Source organism: Aythya marila (assembly GCF_965140915.1).
Source record: "Aythya marila genome assembly, chromosome: 12".
Classification (NCBI taxonomy): domain Eukaryota; kingdom Metazoa; phylum Chordata; class Aves; order Anseriformes; family Anatidae; genus Aythya; species Aythya marila.
Window position 1 is genome coordinate 2696135 of NC_139053.1, and position 24321 is coordinate 2720455.

The 24321-nt window shown below is 40.2% G+C and overlaps 2 protein-coding genes across 4 annotated transcripts in view; one reads left to right on the top strand and one right to left on the bottom strand.

Annotated features, from left to right (window-relative positions):
- The first annotated feature begins 109 nt into the window (after window positions 1–109).
- Window positions 110–7952, top strand: ORC6 (origin recognition complex subunit 6). The gene is made up of 7 exons (XM_082770042.1): window positions 110–201; window positions 305–434; window positions 789–952; window positions 2021–2110; window positions 3256–3368; window positions 4327–4401; window positions 4775–7952. Exons 1-7 carry the CDS (start codon window positions 137–139, stop codon window positions 4945–4947), a joined length of 810 nt encoding a protein of 269 aa, XP_082626168.1. The 5' UTR covers window positions 110–136; the 3' UTR covers window positions 4948–7952.
- MYLK3 (myosin light chain kinase 3) overlaps window positions 7200–24321 on the bottom strand; it is a 27731-nt gene continuing 10609 nt past the window's right edge. For all 3 annotated transcript variants that reach the window (XM_082770040.1, XM_082770039.1, XM_082770041.1), the window contains exons 2-13: window positions 23253–23343; window positions 21813–22251; window positions 18578–19140; window positions 17330–17435; window positions 15873–15966; window positions 15438–15547; window positions 14086–14227; window positions 13545–13615; window positions 12616–12744; window positions 11383–11535; window positions 9829–9961; window positions 7200–8487 (exon numbers count right to left, since the gene is read on the bottom strand). In XM_082770040.1, the coding sequence (XP_082626166.1) occupies window positions 8416–8487; window positions 9829–9961; window positions 11383–11535; window positions 12616–12744; window positions 13545–13615; window positions 14086–14227; window positions 15438–15547; window positions 15873–15966; window positions 17330–17435; window positions 18578–19140; window positions 21813–22251; window positions 23253–23343 (2103 nt within the window). In that variant the 3' untranslated portion in view covers window positions 7200–8415. The remainder of the gene's footprint in view (window positions 8488–9828; window positions 9962–11382; window positions 11536–12615; window positions 12745–13544; window positions 13616–14085; window positions 14228–15437; window positions 15548–15872; window positions 15967–17329; window positions 17436–18577; window positions 19141–21812; window positions 22252–23252; window positions 23344–24321) is intronic.

The window sequence follows — 24321 nt, forward strand, 5'->3', positions numbered from 1 at the left end:
CCCCGCCCCGCCGCTTGGCCATTGGCTCGCCCCGCGGAAGCGCTCCGCTCCAAGCCCATTGGCTCGAGGGGAGGTGATTGGCGTGCGGAGCGGCCAATCAGGCGCGGCGCCGGCTGCGGCGCGGGGAGACCGGGGCATGGAGCGCGGGGCCGTGAGGCGGCTGGCGGCCAGGGCGGGCCTGGGGGAGCCCCGCGTCGTCAGGTGAGGGGCCGGGAACGGGCACGGGAACGGGCACGGGCTGCGGCAGGGCCGGGCAGGGCCGGGCCGGCCCGTTCCGTTGCGGAGCGCTCCCCGTGTGTTGCAGGAAGGCCGAGGAGTTCCTGCGGCTGGCCCAGGTGAGGTGCCCGGGGCTGCTGGCGCAGACGACGGCCACGGGCAGCGCCGTGATGTGCCTGGAGCTGGCGGCGCGCGCCGCCGGGAGGCCGCTGGACAAGGTACGGGCGGGGGGGGGGGGGCACCGGGCACCGCTCCGCGCCGCCCTGAGCCCGGCGGCCTTTGGCTTAGCCTGGGGTTGTGTGTGTGAAAGAAGGGCCGTGTCCTCTTACATAAAAAAAAGGCAAACTCCGGGTGTAAAAGTCTGAAAACAACACGGCCTTAAGGGATGTGGCGTTCTCGGCGGTTAGTCTGCCTCTGTGCAGTGAACGCCTACAGCACGCGTTGCACGGAGCTGTTTAATACAGCGATTGAACCTCACCTTGGGGCAGCGCGCGGTTACTAACCTCTGTCAGTTGTCTGGGGGAGATGCCAGTCTTCCACTAATCCTCGGGGCTTGTCTTTATCTCTGAAAGAGCTACTTTATTAAACTCTCCGGCTTGAACAAGACGACCTACCAGAACTCCATCAAGTCTTTGGAGTGTTTGCTAGAGGTGAACCCAAGACTGGGAATACGAGACCTGGCGGTGCAGTTCTGCTGTACGGAGGCAGTAAATACCGCTTCAAAAATACTGCAGAGGTGAGGAAGCTCTCAAGATCGCACCAGTAATCGCTAGTAAGAGTCTTTGTTTGTTAAATGTGTAGAGAGCTTGTTGTTTGCAAGGGTCAGGTATCTCCCACCGACTGGACTCCAGTGAGGTAAGTTCTTAGCACTGACAATCCAGCCACTTATCTAGGCCACTTTTAAAAACGTGTTAGATTGTGAATCTTAGTAAGCCATTGTCTGAGTCCCAGTCCTATAACTCAGAGTAATATAAAAAAGATAAGACATTTAGTCATTGTAATTATCCACAGAATCACGCTTCCACATGATCATGTCAGAGTTCAGACGTAATGCTCAGTAGAAACAAATCCTCCTTTCTGGAGAAGCAAATCTCTAAAAACGCACATTACTCTACATGTAAAAACATCAGGTAGAACACTTCAACAGTGATTCAACAGATTTAACTAAAGCTTTGCTCTGTGTAGCATCTACTTTAACAAGAGCAATCACTGAAGAGCTCTGGAGTGCTGTTACCCTGCTAGCGTGTTTAAAAACTGCCAGGGATTCAAAGTATTCTGAGTTGCAGGACAGGGAACAAAGACCTGTGTATGCTTCTGGGTGCTAACTACAAACTAAAACAAATAGCCTGGGGACAGGTGGACAGTAAAAAATTAAATTCTTCACAGTGCTGAACAGCTAGAAGTCATCTGCCAGATGAAGCCTTAAATATGTATTATAGGAATCAAACTATAATTCTACCCCATATAATAGAATGGATTTATGTAAAGTATCTTAATGCAATTTTTACGTGTAATGTAGAGAGAAAAGCAGGTGTAGGTGGGGAACACCAGATTTCACTGTCATGCCTTGATTCAGACCCCTAATTCAAAATACCTTCAATTCAAATAGAGGAGGTGATCCCCACTCCCTTCTTTTCCCTGTTTTGCTCTGCTCAGCCAGTAACAGCTGTTTGTGCTTGACTAAGTTACAAAGGACCAAGTGATCCAATGTGAGACCTGTTCAACTGCTGAGTGCCATGTGACAAATTAGTCTCAAGAGCTTCATTTGTGGAGAATGCATTAAACAATTATTGTTGCTTTTTAGGTACGAATCCAGCCTTCCCGAAGCACAGCAAATGGACCTTGATTTCTCAAAACCACTGTTTACAACGGCTGCGTTATTCACTGCATGCAAGTAAGTACAGCTTGAGGGAACTTCTATGGGCTTAAATACCTAGGGAGACATCAACAGAGATAATGCCTACAGTGTAAGCAGTTGATTTTTTTTTTTACATGCCTGAACAGTCGGAAGGCTCCTTCCTAGCACGCCCTACTTTCTTTACTCCTGGAACTGGAGACAGGCCTAGCAAACAAGGCTACACTGCATTTGCCTTCAGGAGGAAGCAAAAGTATTTGTATCAAATACACAGAAAAGAATCTTGAGATTTTTGTCCTAGAACAAATGAAATATGTCTTCCCTGGTGTCTGGTGGATGCTGTGGATAATTCCATTAGGACATATTATCCATAGCAGTAGTTGAAGAACTCCTGTTAGTGTTTTGCACTTTGCCTTTTTGCACTTTGCCCTCCTTCTTTTCAGCATAAGCTGTGTAACAATAGTCACATTTTTAGATTTAACGAGAACTTTTTTCCTTTGTCAGACTAGATTTGAGCTAGGCATAAAGCAAAAAGTTGTACGTGGCTTTTGGTGGAAGACTGCTTAGAGTTGCAAGAATGGCTTACTAGCTTACATTTGAGCACCAAGAAGCAGCTATTCAGAAGAATGAGAAGCTCTGAGCCCTACACCACCGCATCCCGTGGCTCTAGGAGATGGATCTGTCTTAGCTGTAGGCCAGTATCAGCTTGGAAGATGGGTATCAGGAGAGTTTGACTCAGACAATGCTTTGTAAGAATTTGCTTGCACACATATCTTCCCTTTTTAACAATTTTTGGAAGCAGTTCAGGTGCCACATAGTTTTACAGCTCTTGACAAATGTTCTCTGAGTGGTCCCATTCAGCTCTTGACAGTAATAGGATTTTGCCCTGGTTCCCTTAAAACCTGCATAGTATCTCATTCTAGTAGTTTCCCCTTGTAATTTGAACTAACCATGGGCTTCACTTCCTGACTTGTCTTGATCAGGTAGTGTAGGGGTCTTTTTTTTTTTCCTTTTTATTTTTTAAGCTATTTTTTTTTCTAAGTGAGGAAAGGGTTAGAAAGGACCAAAACCTCTGGCATACTTTTCTTCATTCTCACAGTGTTGGTACAGTAAACGTCACCTCACCTGAGTGATAGTTGCTGAAGTGTTGTTTCCTACAAGGTTAAATCAACTTTCTGTTGTAGGTGCTTAAAGCTAAAAGTGGACAAAACTAAAATCTTGGCTACATCTGGGGTGAAAAAAGCAATATTTGATCGGCTGTGCAATCAAATGGAGAAGATAAGCCAGCAGCTCAGCAGTAAGTTTTTGGCCTTACCGTTGTAATACAGCATACCCATCACCTGGCCTCACAATGCCTCTCTCCTTTTCCACTGGTTATTTCATTCTGATCACTTTCAGCTGTTCCCTTCTAGTAAAACCTGCCCACTGTTCCAGTATGTTGCCTGCAGTCCAGTTCCCAGTCACAGTCTGGGACCGACTTGCTTCTGGGGAAGTCACAACAGCTTACAACGTGGCAAGGCCAAAAATACCTGTTTTCCTCTCTACTCAAATGCTTGCTGCTCCGTAAAGTCTGTGCTGCAGTAATTTACTCCCTGCTTCTCCCGTATCTTGGATTCTCCTTGCCTGCTTTCTGCATCTTGTTAACATAGCAACAAAACATGGAAATTACCATAAACATTTTGCTACCTCTGTTGCTTTGACTGACACTTCTGTGTTTTCCCTTCCTCCACTGCAGTGTTAACACACATCTAAGCCTTGATCTTCTGGTGGTAATTCAGCCATTACCTGACACCAGGCCTCCACATGCCGCAGGCAGACATGAGGAGAGTCTTTCAAACCTGTTGTTGAATCTCTCTTCCCTCCTTTTTGTGGAGGAAGATTTAAACACGATACGTGACTTCCCATCCTTGTATTTCTGCTCCTTCCTACTTATCTCCTTTTTTCCTTTCCCAGACTTTCATCCCCACACTACTACTGCCAGTACCCCTACTTCACTTGTCTTCATATTTCATACATGATGTTTTCTGGAGTGTAACTGCCTGAACCCAGGCCAAAAGCTACTACTCTCTACCTAGGCATGGAGCTGCCCATGGTGAAGTTATCCCCCTCCCCCAGACAAGCAGCTAAGTAAGGGCAGCTGGTAGTTTCTGTATCAGATTAGGGAAGAATGTGCATCTGTATACAGTCTCCAGCACGTTGTGGGCATCTGTAATACAAAGCAGAGGTAATGACACTATTTTTTTCTATTTTTTTAGAAGATGATGTCCCCCTGGCTGCAGAGACATCCGAAAGCCTGCAGACTGACCCAGAACACTGCGAGAAGGAAGACGGTAAGTGGCGTTTAGCTGTGAACTAAAACCAGAGCAGTTCTGGGCTTTGTTACTGCATACTGATACTTGAGTTATAATATCCTATAAGAATCAGTTGACAGCAGCTTATACAGTTCTGCAAGCCAGTGCCTAACAAATGAACTAAGTGAACACAGCAGGATGATGGCATTTATACTGTGGAGTTGAGTACAACTCTTACATTCAGCCACAGAAGTAGTGACTGTTGTGGGAGGCGGGCAGAGGAGCAAACCCCAGGATGATAATGCAGTGATAGTCCTTGTACATCAATAGGTTTATCTCTGTATGCTTGCTGGTTATTCCCAGCACCATATTGCCCCGATGGCCCATCATGGACTTGCTCTTTTTATCATAGGATCTGAAGACGATGATGATGATGAGGTGCAATGTAAACAGCCAAAGACTGAAACAAAGCAAGACTATGAAGAATGGAAAAAGAGAATTCTGGAAAATGCTGCTAAGGCACAACAGGCCAATAGGGGTACTGATTCTGTGCCACCTTGTAATATCACTGCTGCTTGCTCATAGTTTTAATTCCCCCTCTGTTCTAACAAGTATTCCAGTAGCATATGAGTGACAGCTGGCTGGTAGTCAGCTAATATTATTTATGAGCTACTTTTTAAATATTTAGGATTTATTTTATTAAATGATGTTGGTATTCAGATGATTTTTGTAAAAAGCATGTTTGATGACTTGCCAGGCTGGCATTTAAGCAGTTGTGACATTAGGTAGTAAGATAGCTTTGTTTTCCTTGCTGCAAGAAGCAGGTAACATTTCAATCCCATATTAAATGTGAATAAATTGTAAGTTACATGACCTTGTGCCTCAGGATGGAAGTAGTCAGTGAAAAGAGAGGGAGGGGACTAATGGTGCCTTGTTAAACAGTCAAAGTCTGATAAATTGTTTTCACTGCCAAATAAATATTTTTATCACTGAATTAAACTTAGTTTTTATGACCTGTGTGGGACTAAAGTCTTGTGCATGTAAGGGGGTGACCAGCTGTTCCAAGAAACAATAAAGATACCAGAGAGAAAAGCTTTTTACTATATTGTCAGGTTTTTGGCAATTGCTTTTCACATGTAAAACCCTTAGAGGGTGGGCAAAATAAAAGACAGAGGACAGTGCTGTGGAAGATATCTGGGGAACAAGGATTTCAAAGCCAGGGCAGTGGGTAATTTGCATCTCAGGGCCATGAGCTTCAACTGAAGAGGAGAGGGCTCTGCCCAATAGTTCTTGGAGACAACTTCTGCAGTCCTACACTTTTATCCCACCTATTATACTATAGTGAAGGAAAATCACAACTTCTAGCAGTGCAGGGCTAGTATAACTTTAATTAAAGTCAAACCAAGCCTGCTGCCCCTCTCTTGTGTTTTCTATGTGAGTTGTGCATACAGACATCAACTTCCATAAACCCTCATTTCAAAACCCATAGGAAATTAACTTGTCTGAACATAAAGATTTGAAACACTGTCCTCACATGAACTTCTCAACAGTATTTTAATGGCTTGCCAAAACCTCACCACAGTGCATGTTCCCTGCTTACCTGGGTGACAATGTTGGCAGTAGGGTTTACAGATAGTTAATTCCTGCTTTAGCTTTCAGTTTATTGAGACTTTGTTTTTTTCGTAATTACTGTTCCAGTGTCCTATAGACCATGTGTCCTTTTAGCTTTTTGTAAACCCCAAAGCAAAATGCACAATTTCACATTGTGAAACATCCCATAAGGCTGCAGAGACGGTCTTCCTAGACTCTGCAACCACGTCATTCTGCAGTACAAAAGGGATTTCTTTCTGTTAAGAACTCAGTAGCAGTTCTACAGGCCAGATGCAGCCTCTCTTTGTAAAAAATGGAGAGGAAATAGAAGACAGCAGAGATCATCTATGTTTATCACCCTCTTACAAAAATAGAAGAAGAAGCACACTAAGTAGAAAATCAAAACTTACTAAACATTTACCTTTCATTTCTTTGCCTCCCAATGCAACTGAAGCATTAAAGAAAGGAAATAACTTCTGGTCAACTGTAATTAGCAAGAGACAAATTCATTCCTGACGAGAGTCCCAAAGTGAACCAGTAACTTTTTCAGGGAACAGACTCCAAACAAATGCCTGATGGGCAGAGAAAAATCTTAAGTTATTCAACCCCCCTGAGTAGGAGCTGTAACAAAACATCTATTAAGTCTCATCTAATATGTGGCAGAGGGTCTTCAGGATGGGAGAGAACCCAAGCTAGTGGATGAGCATTCTGTAGTTAAGACCTATTCAAAGATGCTATCAGGTCTGACTTTTTATTTTTCAAAACAAAGAAGAGGATTAGGCCTGTTCCATTATAATGTAATTTATTAGTATTAGTTCAGAAATATACAGACCAATGAATATAATCACATCTAGCATGCAGAACCACTGTGGAAGAAAAACATAAACAAAAGTGGGCCTTCACAGAAGGTGATACATTGTCAAGATTGCCTCATTTGATTTTAATCATTTTTCCCTGTGTTGATTCTGGAAGTGCTGCAGAGGCCCAGAATACAGGAGTAAAAAGTGAGAAGCACTAGAGTGGAAAAGATGACAAGGGTAAGCCATTCTTGAAATCCTCTTTTTTTCTTAGCAAACAACCCTGTTGCTAATTCAAGAGATATAAAAGTCCATAAAGTTAATGGAAGCTTGACGCCTTTGCTGGAACGTTAATTTTAAGAAAAAACAGAAGCTAATAGTAGTAAGAGCTCGTCCAGCTCACACTGAGTTTGGCAGAAACCAGGATAGTAATAAAGGAAACCATAGGTCTAATTAAAAAAAAAGTTACACTTCTAGCTGCAAGACCGGTCTAATTAAAAAAAAAGTTATACTTCTAGCTGCAAGACCTAAGTGGCTCCAGCTCTTTATACGTCAGGAAGTTTTAACATTGCAAATAAGTACAGTGAAGAAAGTTTAATGTTTGAGAGCAGAGTGGAGAAAAAGGGCTTCAACCTCCCAGCTGGGCCAAAGGCAAAGTCAGGCAATATGCTATTTCTCTGCCACTGAACAGCATTAAGATGTGTTTTGCATATCACAGCATATCAATTTTCCATATAAACTTGATTAGAATTGTCACAAAGGAGAAAAAATCGTCAAACTAAAACTTAAGTCACAGCCAATGAAAAGCACTCACAAATTTTAAATGTGTAATCAAGGGTCTGGAAATCTTCACTGGACAACATGAGGTCTTTTTGCACAGAACCAACAGTCATTAGGTAACTTTTATTCGTGGCAGTTTCCCTTATCTCCCCCCCAAAGTAAAAGTTCAATCAATTGACCTCAACTCAATTGACTATAAGAAAAAACAGTAAGGGACAAATTGACTTAAATTGCTTCAAACCAGATTTGTCTTCTTTGCTAACCAGGTAGTACCTTCTTTTTAAAGGAAAATAGGAAACAAAAAGAATCAAAAAAACTCTCGAGTAGTTGTACTGAATCATCACCCTTATGTTTTAGAAAAAAATAATCTTTTTGGAAAACTTATAGAAGAAAAGGGTGTCCAATATCTTTTTTTTTTTTTTTTCCCCATAAGTAATAGACACCTGAGCAAAAAAAAAAAAAAAAAAAAGTGTCTGGCAGTGCTCTGAAATTGATGATGTACAGCAGTTGTGAAGAAAGCCTTTAGAGACCCCATGCTTAGTGTGAGAAACCAAAAAACTGCTCAAGTGTTTTCTGGACCAACAATATTCTGCAGAATCAAAGCCTTCAGCAAGAAGTCAGCCCTACTAACTGCCATATTCTTCCATCACTATGTACAACTAAAAACTTGTAAAAACAAACCAAGGCATTTTCTGGTTTCAGAAGTCATTTCAGTGCCTCTGCCTCAAGGCACTTCAGGAACCTAAGCACTAACACACAATATTCGAGAAAGACCGATGCAAAACTTCACGTTATAAAAGAAAAGGGTAGAAACTATTGAAGATACGGAGTCCTTCTCCCATGGCTTCATGTCCATCTTCATGAGTGCTAGATGCTTCTTATAAGCTTATGGAAGCTTGACAGCCATACTCTGAAACCTCTTCAGTCTGTTAGCAGCAGCCACCACATAAAAATGTTTCTGTGAACAAAACAGAATAGTCCAAGCGTGAGTGTAACTGAAGTAAAGGACTTGCTGTGGCCGACATGGAGTTTTTTTCAGCGCAGAAGAAAAATCCATTTACCTCTAGCCACCCACACCTTGTGTGCATCGCTGTGCATAACAGCTGAGTATTTTAAGGACTGGTTATACAGTGACCAGCTGAAGCTGCTCACTGTATAAAAGTCCTACTTTTATGAAAGTACTGAAACATGCTACTCTTGGTGAAAATCTGAGGTGGATAAAAAACTGGCCAAACAGGCAGGCCAAATGTTCTCATCACTGGAACAAAGTTAGTTGGAGGCCCGTTACTAGTGGTCAATACTGGGTCCAGTCCTGCTTAACATCTTCATTAATGATCTGGATGATGGGGCAGAGCATTCCCGCAGCAATCTTGCAGGTGACAGAAACCTGGGAGGAGTGGCTGATTCAGCAGGGGGTCATTCTGCCACCCAGAAGGACCTCAGCAGGCTGGAGGAATGGGCTGACAGGAACCACATCGAGTTCAGTGAGGGGAAATGTGGAGTTCTGCACCTGGACAGGAACAACCCCATGCCCAGTAAATGCTAACGGCTGACTGGCTGAAAAGCACTTTGCAGAAAAGGACCTGAGGGTCCTCGTGTCTTTAGATGATGTACTTTTTAAAACACAAATGCAAAAGTGTGAGATAAAACAGCTGGAGTGCAAGAATGGAGAAAGCAGAAGGCTCAAGTTTAACTCCTTGACAAGAAATTACAGCTCTCCAGTGACAGGAGAGAAGGAAATGGACCTGAGTTGTCCTCACATTTCCTCCATTCCTTATTCTTAAAAGATTACAACATTCAATTTTCAGGAGCAATTATTACTATCCGATAAAGATTCCAGTAGAAATTCTCATCTATCATTTCTTTAACCAAAATTTACTTCTGAAAGAGTATGGGCTTATCAGAAAGGTCCTGACAAGTTCTCTGGATGTGTTTAAACCTAATTTTTTCTCTCTTTTTTCTCTTCCACTCTCTGCAGTGCGAGGCACAAAACTGCCTTATGTTGTACCCCTACCCTATAGTGACAACACAACAAAGCAGCTGTTGTCAATGCACAAATATCTCCATTATGAGAAAAAAAAATCAGAGTAAGCTAAACAGCATTTGAAGCCTCTGCACTTTTAAAGAAATAAGATGTAAAACTTTAAATACTAATTAGAAGGAGACTTCCCAAACTCATGTTAACAAGAAAAAACCCTACAAGTAAAAGTAAGCCATGGTCCAAAGAAGCAGATAATGTCCCTGCCTGTGTTGAGCTGTTTTTCCTCTGGACGTAAATTTTCCAGGCTAATCTAGTTACCTTCCATTTTCTCTGAGCCATGTAACTCTGCAGCAACAACTGGGACTTCAGGCGAAGCTTGGACTTCTTGGCTTTGGCAGGCAGATTGTTTAACCACTCGTGTTTCAAACACTGCGTTGCACTCATCCGGCAGCTTCAGGAAAGGAAATCTAACATGTAAATATAGCCACCCTCTTGCCATTCTCAGAGCCCTGTGCTCCTCAATATTACTGATCAATGAATTTTGCCTTAAATAAACCAATGCATGTTCTTGAAATGCTGTTCAACCCAGATCATAGGGTCTTAACGACATCCTGCACTCCAACATAAGGAGTGAGTGGTGTGAAAAGCTGCTGGGGGGTCTGCAGTGGGTTGATTGTCCTGTCCTTAAATATTCAGCTGTGCTTTTCTTTTTTTTTTTTTCTTTCCTTTTTTTTTTTGGGGTGGGGTTGGGGCGAGGCACATGTTTTGAAGCAGCAGCTGTCCGGGTTCATCAGTTTATGTACCATTTTGTTATATGAATCAAGAACCGCTGAAAGAATCACTTCATACAAAAAAAAATATTTTTACTGTTACCTGTCTACCCCTATAATGCAGGCTTATTCTGTGCCTCATATTTAAAAAGCACAAATGTCTATTCACCCTAAACTAGGATCAAGCTAAGCACAGATTATACCCTGACATTCATCAGCAGGCCCAAGCATGAAAACCTCTACAAAAGCTTTGAGAAATACAGTCATAGAGAAACGTGTGTTATTTGGGAAGGTTTGGGGAGGGAAAGCAGCAGGGGGAAGAGAGACAGAAAAGGTTGAGAAAAAAATTGTTCAGAATGTAATTAGTAATCTAATGGATTTGTCTGATTTAGGTAATGACCTCGAAGGTACTAATATTCTAAGCACTTCTTTGAATTCCCCTCATACACACAATCTACTTTATTGTGTGCATCGTTTCCTGTTTTGATTAGTTTTGTATCGCTACTCAGCAAGAGAAAAAAACTTGCTACCCACTAACCCCATCCATCTCCGTACTCATAGTCTGACATCAACATCACCCTCACTCTCTTGGCATTTCATACATACAATTGTTTTTTATTTCACTGGAGCCCAGAATAAGAAGCCACATGCAGAGTTAAGTCCCAAATGCTCCCTAATATCTACCAAATGCATTTAGACCACTTTTGAAGAGAACTATGCACATTTTCACAGCTGCAGCTTCCATTTATCCTCTGTGGCATTCAAAAAACTTTTTTTTTTCTTTTTTTTTTTTTTTTTAAAAAAAAAGAAGAAATAGCTTTTCCTCAGAGAAGGAATATTAAAGACAGATTCCTACAGAGCAAATCCTTCCAGATTTCCTTTGTTCTGCCTGTATTGATGCTGCTGTGAAAGGCAACATTCCTCAGCTATGGTACATAGACATCTTCCTTTTAAACAGGGGCTTCTGAATCACTGAGAAACTGCCCAGTAAGCACAGGTAGAGCAAACAAAAACATCACATAATAAGTTCTCATTGTTGACTAACTCAAACAGTCAGCTAGGAAGAACTTCATGTTACTAGGCGATCAGAGAAGGGAAGTACCTTTTCTCTTTCACAAGTAGTCTGGAAATAAAGTCTTTTGCTTCCTCTGATAGCTGTTCAAATGCTTCTGCATCGAAGTCCCAGCTGCAATTGACTACATAATTCATCGTCTCTGCATCAGTTTCTCCCAGGAATGGGGATAGGCCACTAAGCCTTAAAAAAAAGGAAAAGAAAAAAGTGGAATAGGAGGTAAGTATCTATATGCAAGATGAGTTTCTCCTCTCCTGAATCCTCTGCTTTATAATTGTAGCTAGCTTATCAAGAGGAAGGGCTCTCAGTTATGGGGAGAGGGGGGTGTTCAAGTTCTCAGTCCCTATTAAAGATGAGCCAATAGTTCGGAGCAATAAAGCATCATCATATCATTAGTGTTACTGTCTAGCGGCTAAGTCAGGGAGCACTGTTAACGGATCCCCCTAGAAAAATAATTCAGCAGGGATTCAAGTACATACTTCAGTGCATTCTCAGCTAGGAAAGCTAGGAGGGCTCAAGAGCTTTCCTAAACCAAGGTGCATATCCCAGTTTGGCCTGAATTAAACTGAATTCTGAACAATAGCATCCTGTTTTCAATTAGTTTCTAAGCCCTGATTTATTGTTTCAATAATTTATTCCTTCATTCAGCTGCTTTTTGGCTAACAAATTAAACCAGAAATTTATCTCATTCACAGAAAGCATCTGTGCAAAATTCTGAGAAATTTTCAGGCAGAATCGGCTTGTCAGAAGCCACAGTTTTTGGACAGACAAACCCTCTGCAGCCACCATGCAGATATCAGAGATGTCTTACCTTCATTTGTGACGCAACCTGTGGCCTAACATCTGATATTAACCCCTCTGTGCAGATGCACACCAAATCCCAGCTAATAAAATAATCAGACTGCAAATGTGAAAATTAATCTATATCCTCAAGAATGCAATCAAAATGGAAATTTAGACATGCTTTGGTCCACTCCTCTGAGTAATCATGACCTGGCCCACTTGAACTTGCTAAATAAGTTGGTAAATACATTTATGTATTTATCAAAAGGGTTACTTGTTGTTTAGAGACTCAGTATCCACCTTATATCTTCATATTAAAAGGCTGTGGCTTGGGGTTATTTGTTTTTAACAGAATGAATTCGGAGTCACATCCAAATGGACTCAATGGCTGTTGCATTCCTGCTTTGCAGATACACTCCACTGGTGTGTTCTTGCAGAGCCTTTGGTGCCACTGCCACAATCCCTCACATGCTTACTTACAACATGTATGTGATGACTCCTACACTCCACATGTCTGTTGGGAAGGAAACAAAGTCATAGTTCACTACTTCAGGAGCCAAGAACTCTGGAGTTCCAAAATTAACCTTCAGTTTTTCACGAGGCTTGTACCTTTATCAGAAAGAGATATGCGTCAGTGCTGAGAGCAGGCTGGGGAAACAAACCTCTCATTTGTAAAAATCAAGACACGCCTAAAAGGACAGAGCATCCAGACTCACCTAGACAACTAGGACAGCATTAAGGTCTTAAAAGGATAAATTGGTGAATTTTGCTGTGACCACAGGTGTAATAAACCATCAGCTATCCCCTTGCCAGAGCAAAACAAAAAGGAAGACCAAGGGCAATAAAACCTGCAGAGGCATCTCCCAGAAAGTGATAGAAGACTCTCTGCCAGGCTCCACAGGATGCTTTCCAGCAGATACTGTCCAACACAACACAAATAGACCAGCTTCCATTGAAATGGGTTAGAAGAGCATAAGTTTTGTGGGATGTGCCCAGCTGTACTTCAGGGTAAAGGTCTATATAACAGATATGAGCACAGTGTAACTGCTGAGGTGGGACTCTGAAGAAGATAATTTCCACAACTAGAACCTGCACAACAAAACTCAGCAGTCACGAAGTCTCTAGCGCCTTCATGATGTCCCTAGAGTAAAAGCTCTACATGGGGAATCATTTTGAGATAATTAGAACAGCAGCATAGGTTTATCCAACAGAAACATTATTTGAAAATGTAATTAGATAATTAATGCACACAGCAGAAAACTCATGACTGCAGCAGCATACTAGTGAACCCATACACATATCAGAATCACTTTAGGGCCCCAAAACACAAAAATATAACAAGAACTACCAGAAGCATGTTTATTAAAAAAAAAAAAAAAAAAAAAAAAAAAACGTAACTTAACTCTTACCTCCTTGCTAATCCAAAATCAATAATTTTAATCTGGTTTCCTGTGCGATTTACACATAATATGTTTTCAGGCTACAAAAAGATAAGAGTATTTTTAGTCACATTTATGTCTGACATACAAATCTAGCAAAAGAGTAAAAAAAAAAAAAAACCTCAGAGACAGTAGTCATAATTTTTAGGATGATTCTTTTCCTTCTATTCCCATTACAGAAGAGATTTGACTGGCATACTGAGTTAACGAACGGTTTGGTTTTTGATCTATAAAGAAGTTTAGCTTTTGTTCCTGTGAACTTTTGTGTTTCTCTGTGAAAACAGAGTAGAAGTTTTGCCTTCAAAAGCAAGCTACCAAATAAACATTGAAAAAATATTAATCTCTAAAGCTTCATTCACTGTGACTACTCAATTAAGGAAGGGTTTTTTTGTTTGTTTGTTTTTGTTTTTTTAATGAAATAAGTCAATTAAATAATTCTCTTCTTGCAATTAGAGACTGTAGTGGTCCAAACTTCAGCAACACTAAAGAGTAAAGAGTATGAACTACTGACCTTCAGATCTAAATGGAGAATATAATGCTGGTGCAAGTAGTGGACTCCTTCACAGATTTGTTTGGTAAATAAGATTGCATCCAACTCTGTTAGATGGTAGTTTTCATCTATAATCCGGTCAAACAATTCACCACCATCAAGACTAAAATTTTGACATAGAGAAGTGTTAAAAAAGCTAAAATTTCTCATTAGCTCATCTTATTTCTAAATTGGAAACTTAAGTCCTAGTTTAGCACAGAACCTAATATTACCATCCAGTAGAAGTGTATCAGTATTCTCAGTGACTTCAGGAAAATTCTTTTTGTGTGTGAGATAAAGTATTAATCTACAGCACCTTCCAAATTAGAATAATATTTGGTGGGTGCAGGGAGAATCAAACAAACTCAAGACCACACAACCTGGAGACCAGATGGGAAACTGGAGAAAGCCTAGAGAAAGAAACTCTTCAACCTACGCAGTGTAATGAATGAAACTTCTAAAACTGAAAGCTGCTTTACAGGAGCTGACAATTGAAATTAAGTCTGCACAAAAATTAAGAGAACATTACATTTAAACATAGCTCCAACAAGGTTCTGCAACATAACAATTCTAATTTTCTATTTTAAAAATTGTAAATACACATTTTAAATGTACTATGTTTATATTTGCTATTTCATTTTGTTTCCTTTTTTCCTTCACACCATTAACAATTAGTTCTGTAGTGGAAATTCAGTTTGTTTATAAATGAAAAGCAATATGCAACTACACAGAAAAGCCAGGGCCAGGAGGCATACATCATTAGACCTCCCTTTTGTGAATTCCATATTTGATTTAGATTTATTTTTTTTTAAGCTGCAAATGGGAAGGCATGCTTATTAAGCTTCATATTATTCAAATAGCAGCAGACCATGAACGTAAGGAATTACTTTCTTTCTCCATGTCTACTCTATTTCTACTTGAAACACTTCACTTCTCCTCTTGTCTGGGTCTCTCACATTTACTTTTTCTCTGAGGTTTTACTTACCCTCAACACTTCTTTAGAATTTCATAGCTAGGTACAATGTTAAGGGGCCTGTAAGTTAAACTAAAATGAAAAACGAACCACAGTGAAGTTCTGTTCATTAACTATCTTGTAATTTGTTTCGTGCACTTGGATAGCTACCTTTCTTGGCACTTGCTTAAACTACAAGGTTGCCAAATATATTTATATACTTTTACCTGAAGAAATTACCTTGAAAATAAGTATTTTCTACTCTCGCAGGCTGTGAAGCTACTCTAGACTTTTTCACACCTCGGAGTTATCATTCTCGGTTTCTTTTAGTGACCAAAGCAAACTCCAAAAACTGACACTTTCAGAGATAATTTAAACTTACTATTCCATGACCAAAGTGATATTATTTTTGGCTTCAAAGGCATCATAAAGCTGGATCAGATTCACATGATTTAATTGGTTCATTATGTTAATTTCATTTTTCACTTCCTCCTGAAAAAGGAACAAATTAACAAAAAATGAGCAAATATGCTCCTTAATTTCTAATATATTCAAATACAATTATTTCAAACCCTACAGAAGCTATACCACAGGCCTCATGTGAACAAATGGCTTAATCACAAGCACTGGAGATGACAAGCAGTCAAACAAAGCCCAAGCTACTACTTACTAAGACAGATTTTACAATATTTGACACTATGCAATGAGAAGTTGACTTCTGTGGTCTGATTCAGTGAGGTAGTGCTAAGGTGTTTGCAATACGCTCATGTAAAACAAGCAACAGTATGCGCATTTAGGTTCACAGGATCATGGTTACCTTTTCTTTTCCTCCTTTCACTTTTATGATTTTGGCTGCCAGATTGAGACCAGTTGCTATTTCCGTGCACTTGTGGACTTGCCCAAAACGCCCCCTGTTGATACCAAACAAAAGTCGGAGTACAGTTTAATACAGCTCACTGCAAAAAAACTTTTAAAACTATTCTTATCATTGATTTAAAAATAGCACAGTACAAAGTGAACAGAATCAGGTGGCCAGCAGCATGAATCTCCTCTTTCTCTCAGCTTATGAAGGATTAGTTTTATCTTTCCAGCCAGTTGTTCAATGCTTACATTAAAATATTATGCCCCCTTCGTATTACTACGTTTCATAGCGGTATGGTGACCTGATGATATTCTTTTTCGGTTCTGTAACTGTACCCACTTGCTGTCCTTCAGTGATGTGTTAGTGGGTATATTAACAAGGATATTTCTGTCTTGATCTCATAACTTTTAAAATGACTAACACCCGTAACCGTAGCCACTCCACAGGCTGCATTTCTTGCATGTTGTAAATTCTCCCCTGTGTCACCCAGATACATTAATGTCCCTTGGGATGATTTCTAAACATCATCTTCACTGCTATTGCATCATCAGGCTTATACTTGAGCCATATTCGTACTTGGATTAGCTTGTTAATCAAAGCTTCTTGTCAGATAAGTAAGTATACAGCCGCACAAAGGCTGAAACAGCTGCAGATTTCCCATGAGTGAAGACTAAATGCAAGGTCAACATAATTATAATTTTTCCCCTTTGTTTTCTTTCACAAAATATTCAGCATGGGAGAAAAAAAAAAAGATCTTTAGAAGCTGCCTGACTTAATGGGCTTTGGTGACTTGAAATGCCTTGCATCTGTCTGCCTGAGGATTACAAGTTTTTCTTACAACTCCAGCTGTGGCCAGGATCATAACAACAAATGCAAAAGAGAGTCATCCAAGATCACACTTAGGAGCCTGAAAATTGAACTGAGGCAGAAACCAGTAACCTAAAGACCTTGGAAGTGCCCTTAGATTATATACCAACCCACAGGCAGATTGATACAAGGGAAACTATCATAGCCCAAAAAAAGCCATGAGGATGAACAGAGGCATAGAAAGATCTGACATCCCCTTTGCATTCTTTTTCTTTGCTTCACTATCCTAGATAAAATCTACTCTTTTCTTGCTGTACTTTCAGTTCCAACCAACTTCTTCTACAAGGCTTAAGGCACTGAGAATGTTACAGACCGTGACTATATCAAAATAGAAGAGAAGGTATTCATAAGACATACCAAAAACAGCTAGACACCTTTTGCTCAACTCAAACCCACGGAGTAAAGAAGTGAGATGGTATCTGCCACTCCCATGCTGCTGCACATTGGAGCCACCTGCAAATGATCTCTCTGGTCCGTGATCTAACTGCGTTTCCTTGTGACTTCGCCACCACCTGCAGTACAGCTTTAGGGACACAGAGACTTACCCCCCAAGTACTTCATGACGACACACTGAGTAGCACGTTGTCACTTCTGCTTGCTTGACACTCACTATGCGATGTTCAAAAGGAGCAGGGGGAGAAGGGCTGTCATCTAAAGAGGAGGAAACCAGGTTATCGAGACATTTTGCCACATAGGACTGCAACTTCCGCTTCCTTGTACCAGTGTTTTCAGTCCACAAGACATGCATGCCACCGTGTTGTGTTGGTCAGTAAAAGGAGAAGTCTCAATTGTCTTTTGTGATCCTGGTACCTACAGCTCCACAAATCATACATCCCCTCACTTTCAGCATCACTATTCCTGAAGGGGCAAGCCCAGTTTCTCAGAGATGAATTGCTGAGGCAGAGCTGGGAATGCAAAACACAAATGCAGCTCTTCCCCTGCTGCAGCACTCAGCTTTTCTGTGGCAGTAGGGCTCTAAGGGAAAAATACCAAGGGCCTAGACAAGCCAACCACAGACTGCTGCTGGTAAGCTGCTCATGAAAATGCTCAAAACAGAACTTTAGTATAAAGCACTTCAGTACAGGACTACCCTCTCTCATCTTTTCTCTTTGCTCTTGTTCATCTACCATGTCATCACTTTTTCTTCTGCTGGAATTTGAATAAGCACTGCAGTTTCTGGATAACATTAAACATGACATTCTTTTACTATTTTTAGAGTGGAATGCAAGTAAAATATCCAGAAACAACGGAATTATTTCTTCATTTTAAATAAGAATCAGTTGAGTATGCAAACTCAAGTACTTGGCTTTTTATCAAAAAAGTAAATAAAATAGGATTACAAAAATATATACATTTGCGTTTGTAGAGAGCCACAAGGGAGGTACTGAAAACATCCAAAACCTCTCTATTGCTTCAAGTAAGGAGCTTTTACTGCTAACAGTCTTTTACAGATGAGAAATAACGGCCTGTAACTGAGGATGGGATTCCACCTCCTGACTCTCAACCCTGCTTTTTTAACACAGTAAAATCACAGGACACTTTGAGTATTAACATTTTACTTTATGCATTAACAAAAGATGTCACCTGACAAAATTATCTGGAAGTTTGAAAAAAAATTATATTTGATCTTCTTTTCATCATCAAAGGTATCTATAGTGTTTTGGTAAGTGCTCTTGAACTGTAAGACACAGGTGGTAGAGCAAGTACCACTCCAGCTATTATTTTATCTATAATACATATGAGTAACCGTATAAAAGTGTAAAAGTTTCCAAAAGTAAGTACAAGCAACCTACCAATGACCACTTCATCCTGTGTGGAAGGCTCTTTGCTAGCTTCCAATGACATAGTGTTCTGCGGTACCATTCCTGCACATTGGCCTACATCATTTTCACTTCCTCCTGAAGATGCAGACCCAGATTCTCTCTTCTCAGAGGCAGTAACTGTCAAGGAATCTTCTGCTTTTATTGTTTCTTGATGGATTTTCACTTCTACCCCCAGATCTTTCTTTGGCTCTGTTGCAGAGGTATTTTGTGAGGCTTTAGGCTTACATTTTAGTTCTGACTTGTCTTCAGTGTTTTTACCTGGTTTGGGCTTGTTCAGTAACAGCTGTTGCTTGCCTGTTTTTGATGCATGTTCATTTTGCTTACTGTCCCCTTTCACTTCTTGATTTGGTTCAGTGATGATGTTCTTAGGACTCTGTTTAAGTTTTAATTTACCAGGCAGCTGTTCATGTACTTCTGCTGATGTAGAGGGTGGGGATTTTACTTTGGGACATCTGTGTCTGTGATCATTTGAGATTTCTTCCTTGGTCTCGATCTTTTCTTTCATTTCAGCCACATGGACATTGATGGATATCCTGCAGAGCAAACAGTTGACATTTCATGCAGATGACTAGCTTTGCTGTTGTAAATTTGTGTGGGAAGAAAATTAAAATGCAGATTTCTACAGTATTAAAGAAACCTAACCATATCAATCCTCTTAAAAAATACAACACTAGAAAGCACCAAAAACTGTGCTGATGCTTCTTCTGCATCCTTGTCTGTGTATATGTCTGCCTTCTCTGAACACAAGATGTCGCACAGACTGGAAAGTATTAGCCCCACCATTTGAAAGCTCTTCCACTTTTTGCAGCTATTACAGTTGGTCTAATAAACTACTGCTCGTGGGCAGAAAGGTGGTAGTGACTGTCTTCACCAACTACAGGCCAAGTACTTCAGAGTCTGACTGTTCATACAGCTTTACGTATCTGAATGTTCACATCCATGCTAGTTGTCTTGCAGCTTGCTGACTTGCAAACTCAAATGTGTGTTTGTCTTATGGGATAGCATTCTTCCCACAGACAAGTGTTAAAAACACAACTTTCCTAACTCTCACTCCATTAATGCTATTCTCCTTTAGTGTTTCAGCTACAAGAAAAGTTTAAACATTTTCCCCCTCTCTCTTGTTGCCTAAAAAGAATATGGTTTAAAATCAAACCTCTATACACCTACAGTCCAAATACACTTGTATTGTAATTTGAGTCAGCTGTTTGGTTCAGCTGTCAGTAACAGTCTGATTTCAGCAAGGCTGAACTGAAGCCTGTGAAGTCTTCAAGTAGATTTCATATAACTGAAATGAAAGAAAATTTCTGAAGTCTAGGGGAAAATGCATCCCATTTCCCAGAAGTTACTGCCTGTTCCCAAGGAGCTACCTTATCACAAAATATGTAAAATAAAATTGTTTCCACTTTTGCTTAATAAGAGCCGCAGTTTCTCATGTTTAGCACCTTTAACACCCTGCGCATTGTGCTATGGATCTGAACTGCACCAGGAGTGAGCTACTGGGGCAGCTGAACTCTGCTCTGAGCAAACACTTCCACTGCTATCTAGACAAGCCTGAACTTGACAGGACTCTTGGGCATTTCTCCAAACAGGAGAACACAATGTTCTTTTGACACTTCTGTGTGGGCTTACAGACTTCATTAAAAGTAGCATTCATTTTTAGAGACTCATTTACCGAACTCACAAGCATAATAGGTACCTTGTTCAGGAGGGCTGCCTTCCTCTGGGATTTACTCTAGGTTCTGCCTTCTCGTTAACTGTTGGCCTCCAAACCCCCCAAACCAAACTTCTAAGGGGCTGCACAACTGTTCATCAACTGCTTCACAAACACCTTGAGCCAACCTCAAGGTGGGAGCCTCTGAGGCAGCACAGACCCACGCCAGCTTGCTAGAAGCAAGGTGCTTTCAACTCACAAGCCAAAGACTATAACCCACAGGCAAAATACAGGGAGGTCCCTCGATTCATAGTGCTATTACACCAACCAATTTGGAGATAACAGTGTCTATAACCTGTACACAAATTTGCTCCTGAATGTTGGCATGAGGCAGTGGTGCTGAAAGCTTCTACTGCTTTCTTCTACCATGTCCTTACGCTTAGCCTCTTAGGAGAAATAAACCCAATGAGCCAGTCTTTGCAACGTCTTTTCTCTTGTGAAGCCTTAGGTGCTGAGATCAGGACAACTCTCTCTTTCTTTTCTCTCTCCCTCTCTCTCTTCTTTTTTTTTTTTTTTTTTTTTTTTAAAGGAGTCCGGTAAGCCCAGTAGACACCTACCCAGTGCACAGGAAAATCTAGATGAAATTTAGACGTCTGCCCCATATTTCCAAGTACTGATAAAATTCAAAGTTTCCAAATTCAAGTATGCACATACAAAAGTAATACTGCATTCTTGTCTGGGCTTCAGGTATCAATTTGTATACAGAAGGAACAGAGTAATTGCACACACACAGTAATGTACATTTATACTTAGGTGTGACTGTATATACCATCCATCCATACACATATTTGCAAACCCCAACAGGGAAGGCATGGCACCTAAAGTTTGTCACAGAATTGGCATCTATTGGAGTTTGGTTGGTAGGGTTTTGTTTGTTTTTAATGGACTTCAAATCAAATCCTGATTAAATAATTTTAAAGGAAAAGGATTATAAAAGTCATATTGCAAAGCACTTATATGAGGAAAAGATTAGGCAATAAAGAATAAAAAGAAAAAAAATGAACAATCTGGTCATACCTTTAAGTAATCAAGGCATGAAAAAAATCCTTGAAAACACCAAGGATGTGAAATGAAACAAATTCTTCGGTTTTGTTATATACAAGTAAATATCTTATATTTCTTTCATCCTCATGTTTAGAGAAAAAAAAAGGATTTTGAAAGGAATGATTTATGAAAGTCCATCTATGTGAGCTATAGAAAGGCAGTCTCGTTTCTATCTCTAATACACAGTAGCCACTATCATATCAAAGGTCTCCTATAGGTCTAGCCCTCTGACTTCTTGGCTTCATGAAAATTTACAGGGGGCTCTTGGTGCTTTGAGTTTTTTTGCTTTAACCATTGTAAGGTCTCACTGCACCTTTCTTCAGCATGGCTGTTTTACCCCTCAATCATGCCTAAGCAGGAACTACCTCCTTTAATAACATTTTGTTTTTTTTCCTTCTAACACGTGAAGTGGTTTCAGATCATACAGAAAATTACCAACGAGGCCATTACCTGGTACGTGTCACCTCACACCCTGTGTCAGATATAGCCTGGGATGGTGAGGGCACAGCTTCCCGGGATGCCGCACTTGGCAATGGAGGTTTGTTTTCATTCTCTCCAAGTTTCTGATGAACAGGCTGCCTGGAGCACTCATCTAGGCGTGGGGCTCCATCCATATCGTGTGCTTTAACAGGAACATTTTGGTTGCCTACGTGATCTTGATTTACAAAGGGAAGACCATTGTGTTGATTCAAGGCTTTGACACCAATGTCCTTTTGCTGTTGACAGCTCTTAGAGCTCTGTTTCTTGCCAGCACCTTCTACTGCTTGCTGCTGTGCTGTCCTCTCTTTAGCTTGGGGTTTCGAGTCAGCTTTGTTTGCTACAACACTGGAAGCGTTCACCTTCTCACATGCTTCTTTGTTTAGATTTAGCTTTTTCACACTTTTAGTCTCTGAATAAAAACATGCCATTAATAAGCTATCCTTGACAAAAGTGACAGCAAAAAGAAAAGGAGCAAAGTAACCCAACCATTCAAAACAACCTATGGAGCTAGGTACATCTGAAAAAGTAGCAAGAATGCATCCACTGAAAGGTTTAAAAAAACTTACACCAACATGCTGGAGACAGCCATTATTAAATCTCATGGCTTAATCAGCATCTTAACTGTTTTTCCACAAAAGGGAAAGAAGGTTCTTCCATGCTTTCCCATGACAATGATTGTGCATATTAATAATGGAAATTTCTCTGGTAACTTCTTTCATGGTTCAGCATGCACAGGTCACTGGCTATCAAGATCAGTTCACAAACTTGTGTAGCCTTGGACTCAAAATTGTGATCAGTTGTCTGCTTTATTTTTGTTGCTTCCTAAATGCTGAAGCTAAAAAAGGGATTGTCCATTATTTAAAGGATTCACTGACATTTTGTGAAGACAACAGCAATGACAGGGTCTGCTCAACATCACGTTCACCCTGTTGCAACTCACAGGCAATGGATGCAACACGGCAACACCCAGACAGCTACATCCTATTTAGGAGTCTAGCCCTGACATGGCAATGAAACTTGCTGATTAAAAAAGATACTCCCAATGTCAACATGTCCCTGTTTCAGAGAGGGAGAGGGTTGGGCCAGTTGTATGGTTTAGGTTTGCTGTGCGATATTGCCACCACCTTCATGGTATCTCACAAGTACTGCTCTCTTAAATCAGATCACTGTTACATGAAAACAAAGAAACTGTAGCCAAGCAAAGATGCTGCTTTTTGTTTCAGGTTTTTGTGGGGTTCAATCTGGGGGACAGATGTTCTTACATAAAATGTAATCCCAATACTGGTGGATGAAGTTACTCAGTCACATTTGAGTAATTCAGGTAGTGGGAAACAGCAGGCTATTAGATTTCAGTTTGTCTGCTGCACATTCTAGAGTCAAAGACAGTAGCATGCCCAGAGTGCCACATACCTTCCAAAGGCTTTTTGCTTTCAGTTTGGGTTCCTCTGTTACTAAGCCCATGCTTAGGTTTTGCACCACTCTCTTCAGGCTTATCTTTGGCCTAAAAACAACAGCGGAACACAAAAATAACAGTTATAGTCAAGATGCTTATTTCCCACTAGGTTCCTCTAACTCTGTAGGTACTGAGACCCTGTAAAATGGACGCTGACACCTCTGACCTTCTGAATGTTTAGGTACTATTGTATTTCCTTTCCACTTTCTTGAGTCTCTCCCTGCTTTTGCAAAAAGGCAATACTTCTAAAACATGATGACACAGAATAATACATTAGATCTCTGCTTTCCAAAATTTTAACTGTAAGAGATTTTACCTCATGTAATCTGTATTCACGCTGATTAAAAAAACAGGATATACAAAGCATAAGAAGTATTAGAAGAGGAAATTGCATTGTATTTCTGTCACTTGTTGACTGGTGACTGAAACACAAGCAATATCTTTATAGATACAGTAATATATTTGTCTCAAAAAATCTAAAGATTCATGATTTGAACTACAATAGAGGTGATACAGACAAAGAACCCTTGGCTTTATTGCAACTCTTGTATACGTACTTGACATTATATGTCACCTCTGTTATGATTAAAAGCAATCTTATTTTATTTTAGCAGCACAGATTTATTTTAAGCAAATGTAATCCTCTAATTAACACAGCACAGAGGAGGGTTATTTTTTTTTTTAACAGCATCACTAAACACTTTAAACAGAAATACATTTGTAATATAATTAAAAATAAATAACAAATATTTAGCAAAAAAACGTTACAAAAATAAGAAAAGGCATATTTCTAAAAAAGCTAATTCTAAGAAGGCTATTTCTAAAAAGGCTATTAATAAAAGACATATTTCTATTTCTTGGCTGATATATAATTAAAATCTAGTAATGAGCAGCCTCTTATCTTCATTTATATAAGGAAATAAACAATGCCTCATTTTTTTCTGCAGATAATTGATTAGAAGTCTACTACAAATCGGACCCTTCACTTGTTAGTAAAAACAGTTATGGATTAAGCTTTTCATGCTC

What these genes read in the sequence shown, in the direction of transcription:
- ORC6 (XM_082770042.1), top strand. Translation starts at nt 137, where the DNA reads ATGGAGCGCGGGGCCGTGAGGCGGCTGGCGGCCAGGGCGGGCCTGGGG. An exon ending in GGGGAGCCCCGCGTCGTCAG is followed by an intron (nt 202 to 304) that starts GTGAGGGGCCGG and finishes CGTGTGTTGCAG; the next exon opens with GAAGGCCGAGGAGTTCCTGC. An exon ending in CCGGGAGGCCGCTGGACAAG is followed by an intron (nt 435 to 788) that starts GTACGGGCGGGG and finishes TATCTCTGAAAG; the next exon opens with AGCTACTTTATTAAACTCTC.